At 34.4% G+C, this 23,541-nt stretch overlaps 1 protein-coding gene across 18 annotated transcripts in view; it reads right to left on the bottom strand.

Moving 5' to 3' along the window:
- The window catches only part of CLASP2 (cytoplasmic linker associated protein 2), a 196,842-nt gene that overhangs the window by 81,660 nt on the left and 91,641 nt on the right, over positions 1-23,541 (bottom strand). For all 18 annotated transcript variants that reach the window (XM_045537254.1, XM_045537307.1, XM_045537271.1 and 15 more), the window contains 8 exons: positions 22,183-22,275; positions 18,160-18,305; positions 15,269-15,404; positions 8,253-8,323; positions 5,419-5,478; positions 3,969-4,046; positions 3,151-3,318; positions 928-983 (listed from right to left, as the gene is read on the bottom strand). In XM_045537254.1, coding sequence (XP_045393210.1) covers positions 928-983; positions 3,151-3,318; positions 3,969-4,046; positions 5,419-5,478; positions 8,253-8,323; positions 15,269-15,404; positions 18,160-18,305; positions 22,183-22,275 — 808 coding nt within the window. The remainder of the gene's footprint in view (positions 1-927; positions 984-3,150; positions 3,319-3,968; positions 4,047-5,418; positions 5,479-8,252; positions 8,324-15,268; positions 15,405-18,159; positions 18,306-22,182; positions 22,276-23,541) is intronic.

Below are 23,541 nucleotides of genomic sequence, written 5' to 3'. Positions count from 1 at the left end.
TTCCATTCCTGAGATACTTCACTTAGGACAATAGTCTCCAGTTCTGCAAAAGACATTATTTCATTTCTTTTTTTATCGTTGAGTAGTACTCCACATTTTCTGAATCCACTCATGAACTGATGGGCAAAGATTCTACATTTTCGCAATTGTGAGTTGTGCTGTAACAAACATTGGAGTGCAGCTGTCTTTTGATAAAATACCTTGTTTTCCTTTGAGTAGATATCCAGTAGTGAGAATGCTAGGTAGGATGGTACTATAAAATATTTTAAAGTCAAAATGCCTCAGTTTCAATCCTGGCACAATTAAGTCTTCTTGAGCAATTTTCTCAATATTTCTCTGCCTCATTTCCCTCTCTCATACAATGGAAAAAATGACATTTTGACTACCAAATTCGCAGGACTATTTTGTAGAAGAAGAGATGATGTTTATGACTGATTTATGAAAATGAAGCACCGTATAAGATGAATAGAAGGGAGTGGTATTATTTTTTACTATCAGAAAAACGCAAGAAAAACTAGTCTAGAAGTAGGAATATTCAGAAATTAATGTAGGTTCTGACCCCTTATGCAATGTAAATTAAGTCATTAAATTTCTGGTCTTTAGTTTTTCAGTTTTAAAAAGGAGGAATTTTATAAATTGTGAGTCACGAACCATTAATAGGTTATAAGATCACTTGAATGGGTCATAAGCAGCATTTTAAAGAAACGAAACAGAATAGAAAATAGACTCCACAACAGTAAGAGTAAGTACTGCTTCATGAAACTTTGGCTTATACTATATATGCACACATGTATACATACACAGGTACAGTGTATATGTGTGGTATTGAGTTACCAGGTAAAATGATTTTCTCACTGTGGAGCACATCAAAACAGTTTAAAGGCTACTACCTTAGAGATAAAATATGCTATTTAAAAAGGCAATTACCTCTTCCAGCTACAGTTGATGGATTTGCTGTAGACCATTTGGAAGAAAAAGGGCGACTGAAAGGTAAAGAGAAATGCTTTTAGAAAGAAGACTTAATTTACCATTCCTCTGATAACAACTAATAAAATACTATAGACCTTTGTGAAAAGTTGAGAAATACTTCTAATTTTAACTTTCCTTTTACAAATCACTTGAGAACAGTTGTTCTCAAACATATGTCATCACATATGAATGGTGTTTCAATTAGCTATGAAGCAAAAATAAAATAACTGACAATGAAAAAAGACTGCAAGTTGTACAGAAGCAGGGATCAGGTTGCTTTTGTTCACTCTTGTCCTGAGCACACATCATGGTGCCCACCAGAGAGGACTTAATAACAGCACTACCATCCACTTGTATCCTGAGGTATTTTAACTTAGAAGGAAAAAAGGTAGTGTTATTACAAGCACATAGGTAACAGCATAACCAAGGCCTCTCTCACCTAAGTCATAATGGTTATGGTCATCAACAATTCATGCAGTTATCACACAGGTATCATACTCCCTACACACAGCGCTATGGTATAACAAAAACAAGGCTAAGAACTACTGCTGAGGATAACACATATAGTTTGAGAATGATGTTAGCCAAACATCTCTCAGCATCTCAAGAACCCACTATCTCCCTTAACATCTTTTTTGATTATTTATCTTTAATTACAATGGTATTCTGCAGCCCACTGACAAATAAAACATCTAAGTATGTAATGGGGTTTTGGAAAGTATATCTATAAGTTTTAAAAGTGGGAGGAAGAGAGAAGCAAAAACTACAAACAGGATAAATGCCAGGCTATTGAAAAATATTCTTTAAGCTATATTACCAAGTGGTAAATTTGAGACTGGTTATTAAGCCCAATATTATATTATTTTTATAACTGTCCCCTAAAGTTGTCATCATCTTAGATGGAGACTGACCACTTAAATGTTCACAGACTCTAAAGTTGTTTATGTTTAAAGATGTTATACTAGGAAAAAATATCTTCTTTAGATCTTTGCTATTCAACGTACGGTCCATAGACAAACAGCATTAATATCACCTAGGAGCTTGCAAAAAATGCAAAATCTCAGGCCCCACCCCAGAACTATTAAATCAGATTCTGCATTTTAACAAGATCTTCAGGTGATTCATATACACTTTAAAGTTTGAGCATAGCAAATAAAAAGGGAGCAAAAGCAGCAAAGATAGTTCATTTGAGATGAAGGATTTATCGAAAATTTACATAGAAGTTTAAATAGAAGTTTAGATAGGTCATTATTCCTACAATAATTATTTTTGAAATCAGATCCTATCTTCTTTCATTCTGAAAACTTGTAAGAAACTGAACTTCAATACAGTATTCAAGTGACCCTGTGAGCACCTCCCTAAATTTTGTGCTCTAAGTACTGCACTTGCCTCACCCTAGTCCCAGTCCTGCATGAGAATTGCCAAGGCAACCAGCAACCTTTGTGGAGGTCAACATCCCAAAAAGAAAAAAAATTATGGAGAGGTAAGCTAACATTCTGTGGGCTGGTCTCCCCTGGGGAAATCTGCAGATACTTGGTACAGGACAAGAGGCCTTGAAGATGGACAGAAGGCCACTATCAGAGGGCAAAAAACGCATCAGAGATTTTAGCAATCTCACAGAGGTAGAGAGACAGAAAATAGGGTTATGGCTGAAAGCAACAAGGATTTGAGGTAGCCAACATCATGATGAGAATGGAGTTATAGAGAAGTCAGTCAGATACCATCATGTTGCCCCTTGTGGGATTTCCAGAATTCTTAAGCTGGGCAAGAGGGAAGCAGTGGAGTTTTTACCAGTCACAGTGTTGTATAAAAACTTTGAGGGTAACTTCTGAATTTCTATTACAATCCTCCATTACAATGTCCTGGAAATGGGATACTTACTGTATAAACTATTTTTGTGGTATTAAAAAAATGTATAAAAACAAGTGCTCCCCAGACTTTTACAGACATGAACATACAGAAATAAAAAATGAATCACTAAACTCAGTACTTAAAGGGAAACAGTTATGTTGGCATGTAATCCAACCCTTGAAACAACAGACCAAAAAAATAAGTATATTTCAGTCACCATGCTTTCAGAGCCTTAGGTGAAAGCAAGCAGATATTCAACTACCTAACTTAAGCAACTCTGGGGAGTTGAGGAGAGGAAGAGACCAGTAATTATCATTTACATGACCTTACTTGAGACTTTCTTGTGAGCTAGACGAGGACCTGTCTGATTGCGGAAGAGATGCTACACTGCCAGAACTCTTTAAGTAAGTTTGAAGACTCTTCTGATAAGATGGCTCAAGGGAATTATATAATGTTTCAGCTTCACCAGGAAAGTGGTTTCTAAGACCCATATATGTCCTGTAAAAGAAAGGAAAAAGAGAAAGCACATAAAGTAATAGCTTTACATGACTAGAAGTTAACTGTAAAACGTGTACATTCAGGAAGGATGAAGATAAGCTCATAGGTTTTTAATACATCTGCTATGCGTCAGGTGAATACGGTCTAAATTTAACAAGTTCTAGTGGAAAGACTGGAGGCTTTTGAGAAAAGAAGATCTCAGTTCAAAACCTGGCTGTGCCACTTATGGTTTATGTGGCTTGGATAAACCCCGAAATGTCCAAACTTCGGTTGCCATCTATGGAGTTAATACGATCTTTGCAGGATTATTTTAAGGATTAGAAAATAACATATACCAAGTGCCTCATATAATGTGAAGTACACAATACATGCTTGATAAATGACAGTTCTTTTTATTCCTAATGAGAGTGAATAGGTTATGACGAAATAGGAATACTGATCATTACATAAATGACAATGTAAAGCAGGCTGCTAGATATCTAGTACAGACTTAATGGAGAAAATTAATGTCAATTTTACTGAAGAGATAGTCCAGTAGAATACTTAGGCACCTCTGATATTTTCATTCTCCCAGTACAATTCTTTTTTATTTTTTTTTTCCCTTAAAAAAAGACAGTTTAAAGTGTCACAAAAACATACCACAGACTTACTTTCTTGCCTCCACTCTGGCCTCAGCATCAGCATCATGAATTCCCTTCTTAATAGTTTCAACCAAGACAGCTGCATGTCTATAAAATAAATACATCTTTATATTCATGTATAAAGCTGTGTATTTCACCACAAATGATACTTACTACCTATATGGCACACATCAATCACAAGGGTAAGAGGGGTAAAAAAAATTAATTAGTGCACAATAATAAATATAAGGCCATAAGATTTTCTAATTATCTGCCCCATTTATTTCATTCATGTATGGTTTCCTTCTGACAATCCAATCACTATAAATCAAAAAATAATTATTTTTATATGGAATTCAAATAATATATAAATAGTACCTAAATTTTTAATTTGTAATGAATTAGAAGGGGGGAAAAAAAACCTTCTGTGTGGTTTCTTATTAACCTACCATCGTAGAAAATGATCTGCTAGGAGTATTAGTTATGATTGGACCAAACTGAATAGTAGCTGCCACAAAAGAACTTAAAGAAAACTTGAAATTATATTATGCTAATATTAAACAACAAATTCTATTTTCTAAAAATAAGCTGTGGGCCACTTGCAGTGGCTCATACCAGTAATACTAGAGCTTTAGGAGGCTGAGGTGGGAGGATCACTTAAGGCCAGGAGTTCAAGACCAGCCTGGGCAACATAGTCAGACCCCATCTCTACAAAAAATAAAATAAAAAATTAGTCAAATGCAGTCGTGCGCGCCAAGGCTTAAGACCAGATGTTCAAAGCTGCAATGAGCTATGATCATGCTACTGCACTCCAGCCTGGACAGAGCAAGACTCTGTTTCTTATTTAAAAAAAAAAAAAAAAAAAAAGTCTATGAACAGGTTTAAGAATTTCCATGAAAATGAAAAATCAGCACCATACTTAATATAAATTCAAGGATCTCCCAAGCTTCAAACTGGAAACTAATGAGAAATATAGCCATGCAAATAGACAGTGACCAACCAGCTGCTCACATTTTCCTCTTGTTCATGTCAGTTACATCAGATATTGCCCAGAATATACCTGACCAATGATACCTGACAGCTGGTGTGGAGAAACTTTCCAGCAAATATCTCTTTATCTTTCCTTTGAAAGGAGGCTCCTCCCTTCTATCTTAAATCATTCATTACATGATTGATTGATTACACCTCGGTAAACTTATCTCACATGACCAGAGGTGTATTTTTAAATTTTTGCCCAGTTTAACTTGGAGTATCTTATCTAACACATCTTACTTAAGAGACTCTCACCCATCCCACATAGAAGAAAATCATACCATTCACAGCTGCAATGAGTAAGAGGGACACAACACTAAAGCTTTAAAGGAAAACCAGTACAAATAACCTTTAAAGCAAAGTAAGAAATAATGCAAAACCAATACCATCAACTTCTAAAGAACTGGTGGCAATGGGGAGGGAGGTGGGAGGAAGAGGCAATGCATACCTTTCCAACGAATGAGTCTGCCACTCTTGTAACAACAAATCTAAAAATTCAAATGAACGCCTGGAAAATAAAAGTTAAATTACAATCAATGTTGTATTGAAAAATACATTAACACTTTCTTTTATAATACTGTACTTTGCCCCCTGAATTAAACCATAAGACATGTTTTTATATATCTTAACTGTGGAATACTTAACTTATTGTAAGGGTCTAACTATTCCTATGCTAAATAGTTCAAAAAGACCTTAGGAGTTCCCCATGATTTTAACTTATTAATAAAATGTCTGTCAAATATGATATTTAACAAGTTTCATTTGTTAACTTAAAAAAATAGTTATTAAACTTCTACTATGCACTAGACATTGAAGATATTCAGTGGTGACCAAGAAAGACACAATAACCTGGAGCTGTCATTTTTACATTTTGTTTCCTCAAATATGTACACATATGATTTTAAATCAAGTTTATGTACATTTTCTCCTAAGCCCTCTAGTTCTCATTTCTTCAGCTGTCTCATTCTTGAGCTCCTCTTCTTCCTTGGCATTTGATAACACAGCTCTGTCCTGTTTTTCTTCCTTTATTAACATTTTTTCTCCACCTACCCTTAAACAGGTACTTACCTGGTTGGTGCCAATCTTAGCCCATTCTCTTTTATAGTCTTTTTATTTGGGCAACATCCTCTGTACCCTTAGGGGTGCCTATTAGATATAATTCTCATATGTAGTCCTATATCTCCAGCATTGGTTCTTCACCTCAGCTATTTAGTCAAAGTTCCAACCAGCTTATGGACATCTCTATGTAGGCAGTAAATGTCAACTCAAACACTACATACAAAAGAATAAATTAATTCTTATCTTCTTAAATCCACTCTTTTAGCCCATATCATACAGATTTGAAATGAGAAACAGGGAGGTTAAATTAACGTGCCTAAAGTGGTAGAGTTGGGACTTAAACCCTGGCATTCTTACTCCAGAGTTCGCAGCCTGAAGCACTTGACACCACCTCCTTCATCCATAACCAGTTATCAAGTCTCATTTCTACACATGAAATATACTTTGGATTTGTTTATTAAATAAAATCTCCTTCAATCAATCATCATCAACACAGCTTTAGTTTAAACCCCGAGTCTCTCTTACATGAATTCTAACAGCTCCTACTTAATTAACCCAATGTTTCTCATGGTTCCTTTTTAATCACTTCATAGCCAGAATAAAAACTAGGCTGGGACAATACTGCCTCATCAAAAATCTACAACTGTTAAAGACTCCTACTACCTATGAAACAATGTCAAAATTCCTCTTCACAACATCCAAAGCTCTTCAAACTATGACCTCAATCTACCCCCCAGGCTCTAAACAGCCTCTTTTCCCATGGAAACCTTCCATTTATCATATGTTCTGGCTTCAGTGGCCTGATGGCTCTGTACCATGTGGCATAACTTTAGGCTTTGTGGACTACATACATTGTCTGTCTCATATTTTTCTTCTCCCCCTCCCCTTTCTAACCACCACCCTTTAAAAATGTAAAAAACTCTTAGCTTATGAGCTATACCAAATCAGTCTATTAGTCAGATTTACCTGTAAGCTGTTGTTTGCTGACCCCTGACATAAGAGAGAGGTAACTGAACAACTGTTTTTAAAACATTGAACCACTTTTTTAAAAAAAGCCTTATTCACTTTCTTCCTAACATTCAAAATATTTAAATATGTATACTAATCAAATAAAAGAGGTAAAGAGTTCTTTATAATTCTCTTAAACATAAAATGCACAAATCATGTTTTTCCTGTCTTTATTATTGATGGTGATAGTGCTGCAAAAGTTGTTAGAATCAAAATAAAGTCACTTATGTTTAAAAAAAAAAACAAAACAAAACAAAAAACAAAGCAAAACAAAAAAACCAACCCTGACAAGTAGAGCTGAGGAAGGCCATAAAGGGAGGGTTCTCATGCATAAATGACTGATAACAAGAGCTATCACAAAAGACTCAGCAAAAACCACTACCACGCACAATGGCCATCACAACCTTACACAAAAAATAATTCTGCAAGGATATTCTATCCAGCAACTGCCTGTCAAATCTCAAACTGACATCACCTTTGTTAGTGATTCTTATAGCCCAGGATAATTATCTCATAACAATTACGTAATCCTCCTCATTTTGCCTCCAAAAATTTTTGTCTTCCTTTACTTCCCTGAATATATATATAATTCACTATGTTATGTGTCTTCCCGTTGCAATGCCCATTCCTGCATAAATATCATTTTGTTTTAGAGAGCCATTACATAGGTTGACAGTGGTGATGTTAAAAATTATAGAAACAAGAGAAATACAGACAGACAGACACAGAGAGGGAGAGAGACATAGACAGTGAATGACAGACCTGATATGGCTATTTACTCTGTTTCCAAACACTAGGCTAAATTCTACTAACATGTACCTCATTTAATCCTTGAGTTCTATGGGCTGACATTATTGGCCCTACTAATATATGTAGGCACTAAGTTTCAGAGCAGTTAAACAATTGTCTGAGGCAGGATATAGTCAGTGGCAGCTGTAGGACTGGAGCTCAGGCCTGACTCTAGATTCCATGCTCTCTGAAAACCAAGGCAACCACCAGCTCAAATAAACCAAAGCTTAATATGATAAAACTGAGAAATGTGGGTGTTCATAATAATTGCTTCATCCCTTCTCCCTTACATGAGATACAATAAAAAATTTTATTATTGTTTTTGGAAAGGCAAGGAAGTAATGATAACCAATTTTTGCACCAGACTAAGAATTAAACATCAGGCAATATCAGAGCTATATTAAAAAATTTTTTTCAAAAACTTACCTCCTCACGGGAACTGATTTTGATGTACAGTTGCTTGTTATTAAAGGTATAAGTCTGGGTACATGGGTATGCTGAAAAAGATGTTTTAGAAATGGTTGAAAAACACTGTGTACTACATGTAGGCCTTTCTTCTATTTGCCTTTATTCAAGTATTTAGTTACATTTTAAAAATACAAAAAGACCATAAATCAGATTTTGAAAGAAATTAAGAAAAGTCTTGAAAAGCTTTCCCAAATTAAAGTAATAGTAACGATAACACAGTTGCAAAAGGACAGCTGTGGATATAATATTATACAACCAAGTTAATTGTATAACAGCAAAGAACTGTTAGGACAATATAGTTTTTAGGGGAGGGAGCACTAAGAGGGACTGCGTATGTATTGGTCACATTTTCTGAAGTACCATGGCTACTGTGGGTAGAAAATAATAATTGCAATGTAATCAAAGAAGGTAATCAGAGTGAATCTAAATTCCTAACTACTGGGAATGCAGTTTGAAATGGTGGTTTTAACAGAACTTTCATTCTAGCTTAACCATACCTCCCTATAATTCAAGTAGAAATTCAACAGATAAAATCTTCTGATTTCTATTAGTAAAATTCTTATGCTCTTCTTTAGAGAAGCAAACACTAAAAAGTTCATAATAGACATAAGAATAAAACGGTAGGCTGGGCATGGTGGCTCACACCTGTAATCCTAGCACTTTGGGAGGCCAAGGCGGGAGGATTGCTTGAGCTCAGGAGTTTGAGGTTGCAGTGAGTTACGATCATGCTAATGTACTCTACCCAAGGTGACAGAGCATGACTCTGTCTCAAAAAAAAAAAAAAAAAAAGAAAGAAAGAAAGAAAAAAAAAAAGAATAAAATGGTAACCTAAGCATGCATACTTAATGCCTTAAATCTCTTACTTTTTTTCTGAGCTAGGTTTCCTAGAAAGCAGGCTCTGAGATGGTGTTTAGCATGCAGATTATTTAAGAAATGTCCTTGAAAGACAAATATTGCATGCTCTTACTCATATGTGGAAACTAAAAAAGTGGGTCACATGAAGACAGAGAGTAAACTGGTGGTTACCAGAGGCTGGGAAGGGGAGCATGGATGACGAGAGGTTGATTAATGGGTACAAATATATAGTTAGACAGAAGAAATAAGACAGATCAGTAGAATGACTATAGTTAATAATAATCTATTGTACATTTCAAAATATTTAGAAGAGAATAATCTGAATGTTCCTAGCACAAAGAAAAGATAAATATTAGGGTGACAAATATACCAATTACCCTAATTTGATCTTTACACATTATATCAATGTATTAAAATATCACATGTACCCCGAAGATATGTACATTATGTATCAATAAAAAAAAAAGTGCCCTGGGAATTAGCACCTGTGGAAGTGTGAAGGAAGCAGGAGCGAGCAGAAGAAGAAATCAAACTATGATAGAGCTCAAGGATATCTTTGCCAAAAGCCATTAGGGAGCTCTGGAACTAAAACGATCCTTCAGAATAGTCTCAGATTGATCCAAGATGGCCAAACCTTTATACTTCCCACATCAATCAGTCAGTTATTGGATACGGGCCATATTGGGAAGGGGCAAGACCTTGGGAAAGGCAGCTCTCTGCAGCTGAAGCAATCCCTGAAGAGGCTGGCAGCTGAAGGTTGTCTACTAATAGTGCTCTTAGCAATGGGGAAACAAGTCTTTCACTGAAGGAAACTGTGCATGGCACCATCAGTGTTTGCCACAACTTACTCAACCAAAATAAAAGGAAAAACTACTTTTTAGCCACTGGAGAGAGAAACCACCCACAGACTTGAAGCTGTTCAAGATGAGAATAATGTGGCCGGGTGCGGTGGCTCACGCCCATAATCCTAGCACTCTGGGAGGCCAAGGCAGGAGGATCGCTCAAGGTCAGGAGTTCGAGACTAGCCTGAGCAAGAGCGAGACCCTGTCTCTACTAAAAAAAAAAATACATAGAAAGAAATTAGCTGGACAACTAAAAATATATATAGAAAAAATTAGCCAGGCATGGTGGCACATGCCTATAGTCCCAGCTACTCGGGAGGCTGAGGCAGAAGCCTCAGCCCGGGAGTTTGAGCCCGGGAGTTTGAGGTTGCTGTGAGCCAGGCTGACGCCATGGCACTCTAGCCTGGGCAACAGAGTGAGACTCTGTCTCAAAATAAATAAATAAATAAAATAAAAAAAATAAAAAGATAAGAATAATGCAAGAGAGTATGCTGACTTGCCTGTTATTCAACTGTTAAATTCAGGATGGAGGGACTCTGTGGACCTGCTCCCTACAGCATCCAGAATAGTGCATTCCCCAAACATTACTACAGAGGTAATTTCCCATGGAGAACCCCCTAACCACAACACACTATATAGGAGGTCTCACCTATCAATCCCCGCCTCCCTCTCTTATAATCACCCAGTGATCCTGTGGCTGGATTAACTATGTCCACAACAGTGCCAGGGACAGGGAGAGAGGCTAACCTAATTATTGCTATACCATGTACATGGGGAACTGTACCAAAAGAAAATAAAAAGTGATCTGTAATTGCAGATGAAGCATTCAACCAAATACCAAGTCAGAATAATTTAGACTTATTAATACAAGTTGACAACTGAAGAAAAACTTCTCTAAAATTAAAAAGAGAATTAGCAATCAAGTAGAGCAATCTAAGGTAGCAGTCCCCTGGGAAATAAACAAAACATAGAAAAACAGGAGATTAAAAAAACAAAAAACTAAAGTATTCTTAGTGAGATGATAGGATAATATATTAATAACATGAGAAAAGTTCATGGAAAATGAGCAATTTGAAAATAAAGTGGAAAGCCTGAGAATGACAAAATGGTACTGTCAAACAGAATTTAAAGGAATTTTTCCTAAGAATACACACAGCTGTAAGACAAACAGACAAAAAAGTATCCAAAAAAAGGATAAATGATATTGAGGATTTTAGAATCTGTGTAACAAGAGTAACAGAAGGAAAAAACCTGAGCAAATAATACAGAAGCACTAAATAAGATTCACGAAAACTAAAAAATTTAATAAAAATTCAATTTAGTCAGAAATCCTTGTCTACTGTGTAAGAACAGTACTAACTGAAAGACAATCTATGTCTAGACCTGCTGTGGGGAAACTCTTCACACAAATGGACTATCTTTTAAGGCTTCTTAAAGGTTGTTTTGCTATAAAAAAATCAAATGGTATCTCATTTTTTTAGAGACAACAGTAAAAAGTTAAGAAAACAATTCTGAGAGAAAGGAAAATGAAACTATAGTTAATTCCAAGTGCTGAAAATGGAAATATCTTTAATTAAGGGAAAAAATGACATAAATGAAATAAATTGTACACTTTTTAAAAGGCAGGGAGGAGTAAGACAAAGGCTTCATTCTTGACACTGACAAATAAGGAGCTTCTAAATTATGAAAAGGGAGAAAAGAAAAAAAAGGTAAGCATGGTGAACAGAAAACTAGAAAAAAATACTATTTAAGACAATAGTCAAAAACTTTGACCATATACAAAGTACATAAAGCTTAAAAAATATGAGATCATAAAGAATTTGAATAACATAAATAAAACATAAGCTAAATTTAGTGATGAACAAAGAACTCTATATTCTGCCAAAGAATTCCATATTTTGTAAATGCTAATGGACTACCTATATAAACTGATGATGTACTAGGACACATTTCAAGAAATCTTCAAAGAAGAGATTGTACAACCAAATTTTCTGATCAGAATGTCATGAAATTAGAAAATAATAACAATAAAAATAAGAACAAAAGAACCAATTAAAAACGAACACAGGGCCGGATGCAGGGGCTCCCTAGCACTCTGGGAGGCCGAGGCAGGCGGATCGTTTGAGCTCAGGAGTTCGAGAACAGCCTGAGCAAGAGCAAGACCCCGTCTCTACTAAAAAAATAGAAAGAAATTAGCTGGACAACTAAAAATATATATAGAAAAAAATTAGCCGGGCATGGTGGCACATGCCTGTAGTCCCAGCTACTCGGGAGGCTGAGGCAGTAGGATTGCTTGAGCCCAGGAGTTTGAGGTTGCTGTGAGCTAGGCTGACGCCACGGCACTATAGCCTGGGCAACAGAGTGAGACTCTGTCTCAAAAAAATGAAAGATAAAAATGAACACAATATTATGTAATTCAAAGAGGAAGTTGAAATGCAAATTACAAATGATTGAGCAATATAAATTAAAAAGCATAGTGGTAAATTTAAATCATTAGGATGATAATAATGCCAAACTCAGAAGAAAGCCTTACAATAGTAACTAAGAAAAGGCTATAACAAATTACCTAAGGATATTCTACAAAAATCTAAAAAAGGAAAAAAAAAAAAAAAAGAAATAAGCCAAAAGGTCAAAAAATAAAAGTTAAGAAACTTAAATTAAAAAACTCTATGAGAAAAAAATAACCTCACTAGAACCAATAAAACTAAAAATCAAAATTTATAAAGGATCCATAATATTGCCTCTGCCAAGTATATACATAAAAAAGAATGTATAACATTATAATAAGAAAATAGTTATATAACCACATTGATAGAGACTTTTCTAAATTAAGAGAATACAACATGCAACTTTATGCCAAAGATTCTTAGAATCTGTATGAAATTGATATTCTAAGAAAATACAAATAACCAACAATTCAGAGTTTCAATATGTCCAGAATCTAAAATATTGAATAATTATTAAATAACTTCAAAAGTTATTAAACCCTAATATCAGAATAATATATTAACAAGATACGTAGAACAGGAAAAATGAAAAAAAAAATCAACAGAAGACTCATTCATTAAAATGAACGTCAAAATCTTAACTAAAATATTAGTTCACTGAATCTAGTGGTATCATAATATACAATGGCCAAGCAGAATTTAGTTCACAAATATACAATGAATAAATGAAAAGCCAGACATAATAATTTCTAAAGACACTGAAGGATATCAGATAAAATTCAACACCTATTCCTCATCAAAATTTAGCTAAATATGAATAGAAGGAAATTTCCATAATCTAATATACTGTATCCATAGAAAACCATACCAATTATCATATTTAAAGTTAAATATGATCCCATTAAACTCAGGGGTAAAACAAATATCTGAATAATTTCCACCACTTTCCAACACTGTTATGAAGGTTCCAGATTATAGCAAACCTTAAAGAAATGTTAAAACAGAAAAAAAGGACCATCTTCATAGACCTTTAATAAGGATTTTTTTTTTTTATTCTACTGCTGAAAAAGAACACCTCCTGGTAAAGCTGTATTAGAAAGAAACTTCATTTTTTCAACAGGAATGGACAAACTGATGAAAGAAATTGAAAAGGCATGTAAGATACAGATCTACATATTTATGGAAATTTATTATATGAAAATGGCAGTATTTCAAGAAAAGACTGTACTATAGTTCACCACATGGTATTAAGTCAACTGGTTTTGTATTGGGGGAAAATCAAGTTAGATATATATACTTCACACACAAATAAAATCCAGTTAGGTCTAAACCTAGGAAAAAAATTACAGAAGTTCTAAATAATTGAATATTTTTGTAATGGTGAAATGGGGAAGGTTGTTTTAAATATAACAAAACCCACAAAAAGAATAATGTCTCAATACATAAAAATTAAAAATTCTGATATATAAACAAAAGATAACTTACACAATATTTGAAGAAATGACAGACTATACAAAATACCACAACATATACAACACAGACTAATATCCTTATGATATATAAAAAAGTCTTAGAAATAAGCGAGAAAAAAATTCAGAGTACAAACTGATAATACAGAGGAATTATAAAAGAAAAAAACCCAGCTAATATCTCTAATAATCTAGGAAATGCAAAGAAGAATATGAAATAATATTATATTTATTAAGTTATAAAGCCTTAGAAATATTGATAATAGACAATATTGGTAAAGGGATGTTGAAAAAGGACTCCATAAACTGCAAGAAGAATCGTGAAGACAATTTTAAAAGATGACTGATTTAGAAATTAAAAAGAATTACATGCATAGACAAGGGAAGCTGCCCCCGTATATAAGGTTTAAAAAAGAAGTTAAAGAATATATTATATATATTTACATTTTCTAATTGTGTAGCAAATATGTTTGTATAGGCACAGAAGTTTGGAAAAGTACATACTAAATGACTAGAGTGATCAGTTATAGAAGAGTAGAATTCAAGGGGAGAGATTTATTTTTTAAACTCTGTTCTTTTGAGCATCATCAAGATATGGATGAGCAGAAATATAGTCATGCATCGCTTAATGATGGGGATATATTTTGAGAAATGCATCATTAGGCAATTTCATAAATGTGCAAACATCATAGAGGGTACTTACATAAACCTAGATGGTATAGCCTGTTACACACCTATGCTATATGGTATAGCCTATTGCTCCCAGGCTGCAAACCTATACAGCATGTTACTGTACTAAATACTGTAAGCATGGTAATACAGTGGTAAGTATTTGTGTACCCAAACATATCAAAACACAGAAAAGGTACAGTAAAAATACACTACTAAAATCTTATGGGACCACCATCATATATGCAGTCATTGACCAAAATGTTGTTATGCAGCACACAACTGTATTAAGAATTTGCCTGTCATCTTTTATTACTGTCTATAATATTTGTGATTACACACACAGGTACTAGTACATACATTTATATGTACCCATATATACATGTGTATTTGTATTATGTTCCATACACAAGCATGTTTACTTTGTATTTATTTTTTGTGTTCTATAATGATCAAAATGGCTGTGTGTTGCTCTTACTATAAGAAAAATAATTAAAAAGCGATTTTCCTTTGGGCTTAAAAAAACACCAATGACTTATTTAAGTACAGAGAGAGTAACAGAGAGCAACAGAGAGAGAGTGAGTGAGTGAGTGAGAGAGAGAGAGATGAGAGAAAAGAGGGAGGAAGAGAAAGAGGAAAAAGAGTAGGTGGTGGTGGCAGAAAAGGAGGAGGAGAAAGAGAGAAGAACCTACCCGAATGATGAATCTGATTGCTGCACATCCAGAAGTTGCCATGACTTTTGCACTATTGGGGACAAGATTAAAAAGTGTAGGTACAATGGCTTCAGCGCCATGATCAAACTTGTTTCCCAAAACTGTTGAAAGATGACTACAAAGGAAGACAAAAAGTATTTTTAATAGTTTAGCATTAAAAATAGATAGGACCACATAATATTATTAATAAAATACTTTCTTTCTTATTTATTTATTTTTAGAGATATTTTTAGTGACAGTGTCACTCTTTCACCCAGGCTGAACTCCAGTGGCACTATCATAGCTCACTGCAGCCTCAAACTCCTGGGCTAAAGCAGGGCAATCCTCCTGCCTCAGCCTCCTGAGTGGCTAGAACTACAGGCATGTACCATCACACCCAGCTGTTTTTTTATTTTTTTTATAGATGGGGTCTTGCTATGTTGCCCAGGCTGGTCTTGAACTCCTGGCCTCAAGCATCCTCCTGTCTCAGCCTCCCAATGTGCTGGGATTACAGGTGTAAGCCACCGTGCTCAGTCTTAAAATACTTTTACTGAATTAACTTAAGCATTTTTATTTTAATCAGTTCTAGTGGCTGAAAAACAAAGGAAAAAAAAGGAAGTCCAAATACTATATATTACTTTCTTTTCCCCATCCTTTATCTAGTCTGAAGCTGAAATTTGGCATTTTACTCATATCTTTGCAGTAGTACTTGGAGAAGCCATCTGATCGCAGAATTTAACTATTAACTCTAAATAAATGTCAGGTAAAATAATCAGGCCTGATTGCTCTGACCTTTGCTCTTTAACCATGAGATATTCCCACTGTGATGCCCCATTATCAATCTTAAGTTCAACATATTTTACAACCACGTTTAAAAATCGTACCCAAATCAATGCTCCTCAAGATATTCTCTATTTCTACTTTTTTGGTCACAGGCACTCCCTGACTTCTTTGGGGTAGGATTTTAAAATTTGTGATTAAAAATATAGCTCCACCATACGCTAATTAGTTGGGTGATCTTAAGGACATCTGTCTTCTCTTTCCAAATTTGTAGTTAAACAACTAAATCAGCCTTTAATTATATGATTTTAGTTAAAACAGGAAAGATGCTGTAATCACAGTCCTGACAATGCTTGCAGTGTTGGCTAATTTCTATATATTTATATCTTATTTAAAATACATAGTTGGGATAGAGTTAGTTCCAAAAAATCAGGTTCTTGATTCAAAGAGATACTCAGATTCAAACCTATTTACTAGTGTTCAGTTATGTCAGTTTTCCAATGTCTGAACTCAAAGGCAAAACGGAACCTCAAATGAAAACCAGGGAGGTATTGTCTAGATGTTATCTTCCTTTAGAGAGTGTGAGTTTTAGAATTAAAAAAAGAAAAGGAAAAAAAAAAAGAGGTGAGTTTTGTTCCAGTAGGCAGGTAATGTACTTGGGAATCAGCTTGATCTTTATAAGCTTGTTGGGAGAGGGGGTGTCTATAGTAGCCTTACTTTAGAACTGGTTTAGTACTATTCCTATACCATGGCCTTTCTAGGGTCTCTACTGAATGCCCTGGGTGTTCAACAAGGTTTCCTCATTCTGGCCAGTCAGATCCTGAACCTCTCCTACCCCTGTATGAGCTCTGGGAATTACTGTTTATCTCCCAGGTGGTAGTTCTTTTCTCTTCTCAAGGAGTTGTACCTTTCATTGTACAGATTAGTATTCAGCTAGACCCATGGGATCCCATATACAGATTTCTATAGCTCTTTTTCTGTGTATTTCTCTTCTCTCTAGTATCCTACCCTGCAAAGTTTGGACACCTCAGCCTTTTGAAACTCCAATCTCTGTTGCCTCAACTCAGTGAGGTTGCCTTGCTCTGCTTAGGTTCACCCTCCCTTCCCCAGGGTTTAGAAAGTATCTCCAGGTCAAAACTCATAATGCTCAACTCATTTGTGTCTTTCAAGACTCCTATTCCTACGCTGGCTGCTATTATCTGGGAACAGTTATTTTACATATTTTGTCCAGTTTTCTGCAAGAGGGCCAGTCTTGTTTTAAGTGTATTTTTCAAGGTTACATTTTATGGATTTTTGTTTCGGTTTGGGTTGTTTTTACTAGTTAGAGACATTTGATCATTTGGGTATATTGGTATACTGTATTGTACCTAGCAAGTTTGCTAAAGTTCCTTAATTATAATAATTTATCTGTAGATTCTCTTGTGACTTTCTGCATGGATTTTATCATCTGTTCATAAAAGCAGTTCTGTTCATTTTCTTGCAATACTCATAGTTTTTATTAACTTTTTTATGTTCTGACTGGAATATCTAATATAATCCTGATTAGAAATACTAATAGTAAGCACCTTCATGTTCTCTATCTTCAAAGAAATGTTTATACAACCATATATATAACAACAGTATTTAGGTCAGAAATAGTGAGTGGTAAATAGAATTTACCACTAGTGTTCTACCATCCTTGTACTGTGGAAGACTATAAACATATAGAATAAGTTTAGATTTTGATAAGTTGATGATGAATGTTGCAATTCCAGGGTAACTGCTAAAATATCAGAAATAGAGCACTTAATATCCAAATTAGTATGAGAAAAGTGAATACAGTCAGTTGCTAGATCTATTCGTTTTCTCCTTACACTTGTGGAGTTAATGATCAAAAATCAACCAGTAGGGCTTTAAACATATAAACACATTTTAGGGTTATAAAGAGCTGTTAAGAAAGATCTTTTTTACAAAATCATACAAATTGAATCCTTATGTGTAATAAAAATGATTTTTGGATCATATATACATTTTGGGGGTTTATCTTGCTACTGTTTTACTTAATGAGCACTGAATCAATGAGTACTAAATGCATTCATAAAAAATACTTATCGCAAAATGAAAATACTTACGCTACAGTAATGCAAGCTTCTCTAACCACTTGGGATCTAAGATCCTTAGCTGAAAGTTTAAGTGCTCCATCTAACAAGCGTAAATGTTGGAAAAAGCAATCATACTGTGCAGCTCCAGCAACAAGCAGTGATCGAATTTTCTTAAGCTGAAATAAAAAATTTTTCATTATTGACAAAAAAGGTGGCAGTCAGTGCAAAAAAAAGAAAAGCTATCTAAACTACATTATTCAAACAAAATATTTTAAAAAATGAAACATATTTAATGTTTCATTATATTTATATTGCTATATTCAGATATTTAGTAGCATTAAATGTATTATGTAAATAAACATGCAAACAAAAAGCTTTCTGAGAAAGAACATTATAGATTTAGTTATATGTACAGCAGATACATGTAGTCTATAAGTAGAAAAGTAAATTTTAAAATTTAAGGGAGTCTTCCTTTTTTACTTGTGGTAAGATACACATTAACATAAAATTTACTATTTTAACCATTTTAAAGTATACAATTCAGTGGCATTAAGTACATTCACAATGTTTTACAAGTATTACCATTATTTAATAAAGGAGCCTAATTTTTTAAAGGGCCAAATCTGGATACTCTATTCATCCATATGCAAAAGTACAAAAGTAAAGTGACCATTCATCAAGCTATCATCATGCTCACATGTTAACATATGACACTGTGAAGCAAATGGCTCTTTCTTCCTATATATATACCTTTAGCATTACTTTTTAGTATACGACTGCCAAATGTTATCCATATCAACACCAGACATACGTAATAAAATTACATCAATCAAAAGAGATACACGCAGGTGCATATGTGTGCATATTCAGAAGCTAAAAGTTTACTTATTATAACCATTATCATGTATAATTTCACATTTAACTCAGAGGTTTTCTAAATTTTAAAATATCTTTAAAGTTAAATCATATGGACTAACCATGTAAATGTTAAAAAAAAAAACCAATCCACTATGGATATTAGGAAAAAAATCAAAAGAACAGTAATATAATCTTGGGATGTATAAGGAAGGGAAAACTATCATAAACATAAGAGAATTTCCAGAAGTGTCTAAATAATGTTAACTAAAAATGAAATAAAAATCACAGTACAGTAGGAAAAAATTACTTGCAACATATAAGGCAATACACAAAGAATGATAATAAAATAATAAACAGACAAATATAGTAGTTTCCTCTTATCTGTGAGGATACATTCTAAGATCCCCAGAGGATACCTGAAATCTCAGCTTGTACTGAACCCTCTATGTACTATACGTACACACCTATGATAAATTTTAACTTATAAATTAGGCATAGTAACAGAGTAACAATAACAAATAATAAAATAGAACTGTAACAATACACTGTAATAAAAATTATGTGACTGTGGTGTCTATCAAAATATTTTCATATTTCCAGACTATAGTTGATCGTGTGTAAATGAAACCACAGAAAGTAAAATCACATACAATGGGGGACTGTTGCAACCCAATATTCAATTGTACAAAATAAATGTATGAAATGTGCTCAAACTCACTAGTGACAAGCAAATCCAAATTACAACAAAGACACATCATTTCCCCCCATCACAATGGCAAAAATTTTTAAAACCTGGTATCATCCAGTATGAGAAAGAAAACAGATGCTCTCAAGGACTGCAAGTAAGATTGTAAATGACTAACACCTTTGTTCAAAATATTTTGGCAGCCTCTATTAAAATAAAATCGCGGCCGGGCACGGTGGCTCACGCCTGTAATCCTAGCCCTCTGGGAGAACGAGGTGGGTGGATTGCTCAAGGTCAGGAGTTCGAGACCAGCCTGAGCGAGACCCTGTCTCTACTAAAAATAGAAATAAAAATTATCTGGACAACTAAAAATATATATAGAAAAAATCAGCCGGGCATGGGTGGTGCATGCCTATAGTCCCAGGTACTCGGGAGGCTGAGGCAGTAGGATCGCTTAAGCCCAGGAGTTTGAGGTTGCTGTGAGCTAGGCTGACGCCATGGCACTCACTCTAGCCGGGCAACAAAGTGAGACTCTGTCTCAAAAAAAAAATAAATAAATAAAATAAAATAAATAAAATCGCATCTACTCTTTATTCAACAACTCATATTTTAAAATCTAACCTACAAAAATAAAAGCACCATTGTTACAAATGTGTGCAAAGATGTTTACTGTAACGTTAAAATAGCAAAAAATAAAAAACTGTGAATTCATCAAATGGGAAATGGTTTAATAAACATGTAGATATATTACACTAAGGAATATATGTACATATTGATCTGCATTCAATAAATATCTGAGCAACCTATGCCAAGTATACTAAAAGAGCATGATTTATTACACTAAAAAAAGCAAGTTACTAAGTGGTATATGGAATATGACCCTCATTTGTTTTTATAGAAGAGGTGAGGAAAAAACTGTTTATTTTATGATATATGTTTGAATATATATACACAGTAAAGGACATACTCTAAAATGAAAAGTTTGTTTCTTTAATAGGGAGGAAACTATTAAATTTTTCTTTATAATTTTCTGCATTTTTTTACTTATGACAATAAGCTTGTATTACTTTTCTATTAGTAATTTAAAAAAAATTAAAAGACAACTAAAAGACCGTCTGTTGTTTCCAAATGGATAGTTTCAAAGTCAAACCAAAAAACTCTCAATTACAAAGTTCATGTTTTATACTGACAACATTTATTCTGTTTCTCCACAGATAATCTGTGACAAAGATTTTTCTGTGTTAGACCCATCTCACAACTGAAGAAAGAATATGAACCATAATCAACAAATCTGGAACAACATATTCTCTGTTAAAAAGTGTTACTTCATTTGGGAGGCCAAGGCAAGAGGATAGCCTGAAGCCAAGAGTTCAAGACCAGCATGGGCAACATAGCAAGATCCTGTTTCTATAAAAAAATTAAAAAATTAGCCAGGTGTGGTAGTATGTATGTGTAGTCTCAGCTATTCAGGAGGCTGAAGTGGAAAGATCACCTGAGCCCAGAAGTTTGAAGCTACAGTGAGCTATGATTGTGCCACTGCATTCCATCCTGGGCAACAGAGTATGTGTGTGTCTCATAAACACATGTTTACACATAAACACATACACATACACACACATGCACACACACACAACATACACAAAACCCAGTATATCAACATTTTAAGATATACAGACTGCCTAACAAAGAGAAGACAAAATGATCTTTTGTTCAGAGTATCATAAAAGCCATATTTGTCAAAAGACCATGTTTGATTTAACTCATCAAAATGGAGATTTTCATGCTCAGATTTGGGTGCTCTCAGAGCAGAAGGGAATCTTCAAATGGAATCCCTTCTCTGGCTTCTTGAAAACTCTAAAGTACTCATTTGGTACATGCAATTTGGTCATTTAAATTTCACAAATTCACAAACTTTGAAATAAAATATACAGTCCATTGCCAATACAAATATTACTTTAAAATTTATCAAATATTTTCTTCAAGGAATTTTGGCAAAATATTCTTAACTCAAGGATATCTGGTCTTTTTTTTTTAAATCATAGGTGAGAAATATTCATCACATTCGAGTGAAAAGAAAGAAAAATGTTACATAAATGCACATAATGTTGTGAATTTATGTTAATACTATGAAAATATTCAGCATGTAGGAAAAATGAACTGCTTTACTGATAAACTTTATATGACTTAAGGATGGTGCTGATAAGCAACTACGTAAAGCCCACAAAGAGGCAAGGCCCTCTGAAGCTCATAGCTCCCTGATCAGTCAACAAATATACCACATGTGGAGAGGCTGCCAGATATGTGTAGGTTAGTCACTATATAACCAGCAAAAACAGACTAAAAATTGACCTTAAATCAGAAAATATCTATTATCTCAATGTGTTTTCCAGAAAGAAATGTTACCTATCAGACTCTATTTTATATATGAATACCATATAGTACTACTACTGAATTTCCATGTTTTTGAAAAGGAACACTAAAAGAAAGATAAGAAAAAATAAAAAACTTACTGCATTGGCACGCTGATCCCAGTCATGTTTGTCGTCTGACAAAATTTCCCTGATTTTATTTAATGTTTCTTCAAGTTCTCGACTAGAATAGATCTTAAAGAAAAGATTCAGAATTATAACAATATTTTTTGCCACAAACAATATCAAAATTGTACCCTGATATTTAAAAGAATCTTTCAAGTAATAAGGTTATTTCCCATTCTGGCATCATTTCTTAATGGAGAATAGAAATACATTACAGACAATAATATAAAATGAAATGCTTTGTCTTCCTTCCTTCCTGTTACTCTTTTTGCCATTTCTCCCCTCATGAGTAACTTCAAATATACTCTTAAAATACTTTGTAATTTTAAAACAAGATGCAAATATTCAAGAATTAATAAAAATAGGTCTAAATTCTCAAAATGACTTCAAGTATATAACCTATCTTATTGCATTCACATAGTTACAATACTGCAAAAAAGACATTTTTTAAGTGAGTTTTGTTTTTCTCTCTTCTGCCATGACAAACTGAAGTCAAGATCGCTACATGCTTTGTTTCCTCTAGAGCTGTGGTCCCCAACCCCCAGGGAACAGTACCAGCAGGCTAGCAAGGAGGGAGTGAGGAGGGAGTGAGGAGGGAGCCAGGGAGTGAAGCTTCATCTGTATTTACAGCTGCTCCCCATCCCTCACTGAAAACATTGTCTTCTATGAATCCAGTCCCTGGTGCCAAAAAGGTTGGGGACTGCTGCTCTAGAGCCATTTGTCAAAAAGCTAAACACCATTACTCTTTCATTTATTTAACAAATATTCACATAATAGGGATGTACTATGCAAGGCATTAATGAGATTAAGGTGAGCAAAAATAGACATGGTCTTTGCCTTATGGAGGTTACAATCTAGTCAGGGAGATTTAAAATAATTAATCGAATGACATAAAATATAAAATTGCAAATAGGAATTACCACAAAGGAGAATGAAAGCCTCTATATATCAGTTTAATCAGAGTTAATCTCACAAGTTTTACAGGATCAACTGGCAAAGAGGGAAAGGGTAGTGAAGGTATGAAGCTGGAATAGCTGCAGCCATGCTCCTGACCATTAGAGAAGACAATGCAGAGGAATCAGAAGTGAGAGATGAAGAGAAATGGAATTCTGGTGATATCGTCTGAGTTCCTTCATCAAACTGCACTACCTGTATCTTTCACTTTCAACAGCTATTAAATTCAGCTTTCACTTAGTGTGCGTGTATGTGTGCGCAAAGGAAAGGAGGGGATGAGACAAGGCTGAAGAAGTAGGAGGGGGACCAGATAACATTTTGTTAAAGAATGACTCTTGGGAGCTTCTAAGCTGGGTCTTTCTTGCCTCCCACCTTCCCTTC

The sequence above is a fragment of the Lemur catta genome, chromosome 1 (genome assembly GCF_020740605.2).
Source record: "Lemur catta isolate mLemCat1 chromosome 1, mLemCat1.pri, whole genome shotgun sequence".
Classification (NCBI taxonomy): Eukaryota; Metazoa; Chordata; class Mammalia; order Primates; family Lemuridae; genus Lemur; species Lemur catta.
The sequence above is the reverse complement of the archived record's forward strand: the minus strand, read 5'-3'. Positions and strand labels throughout refer to the sequence as shown.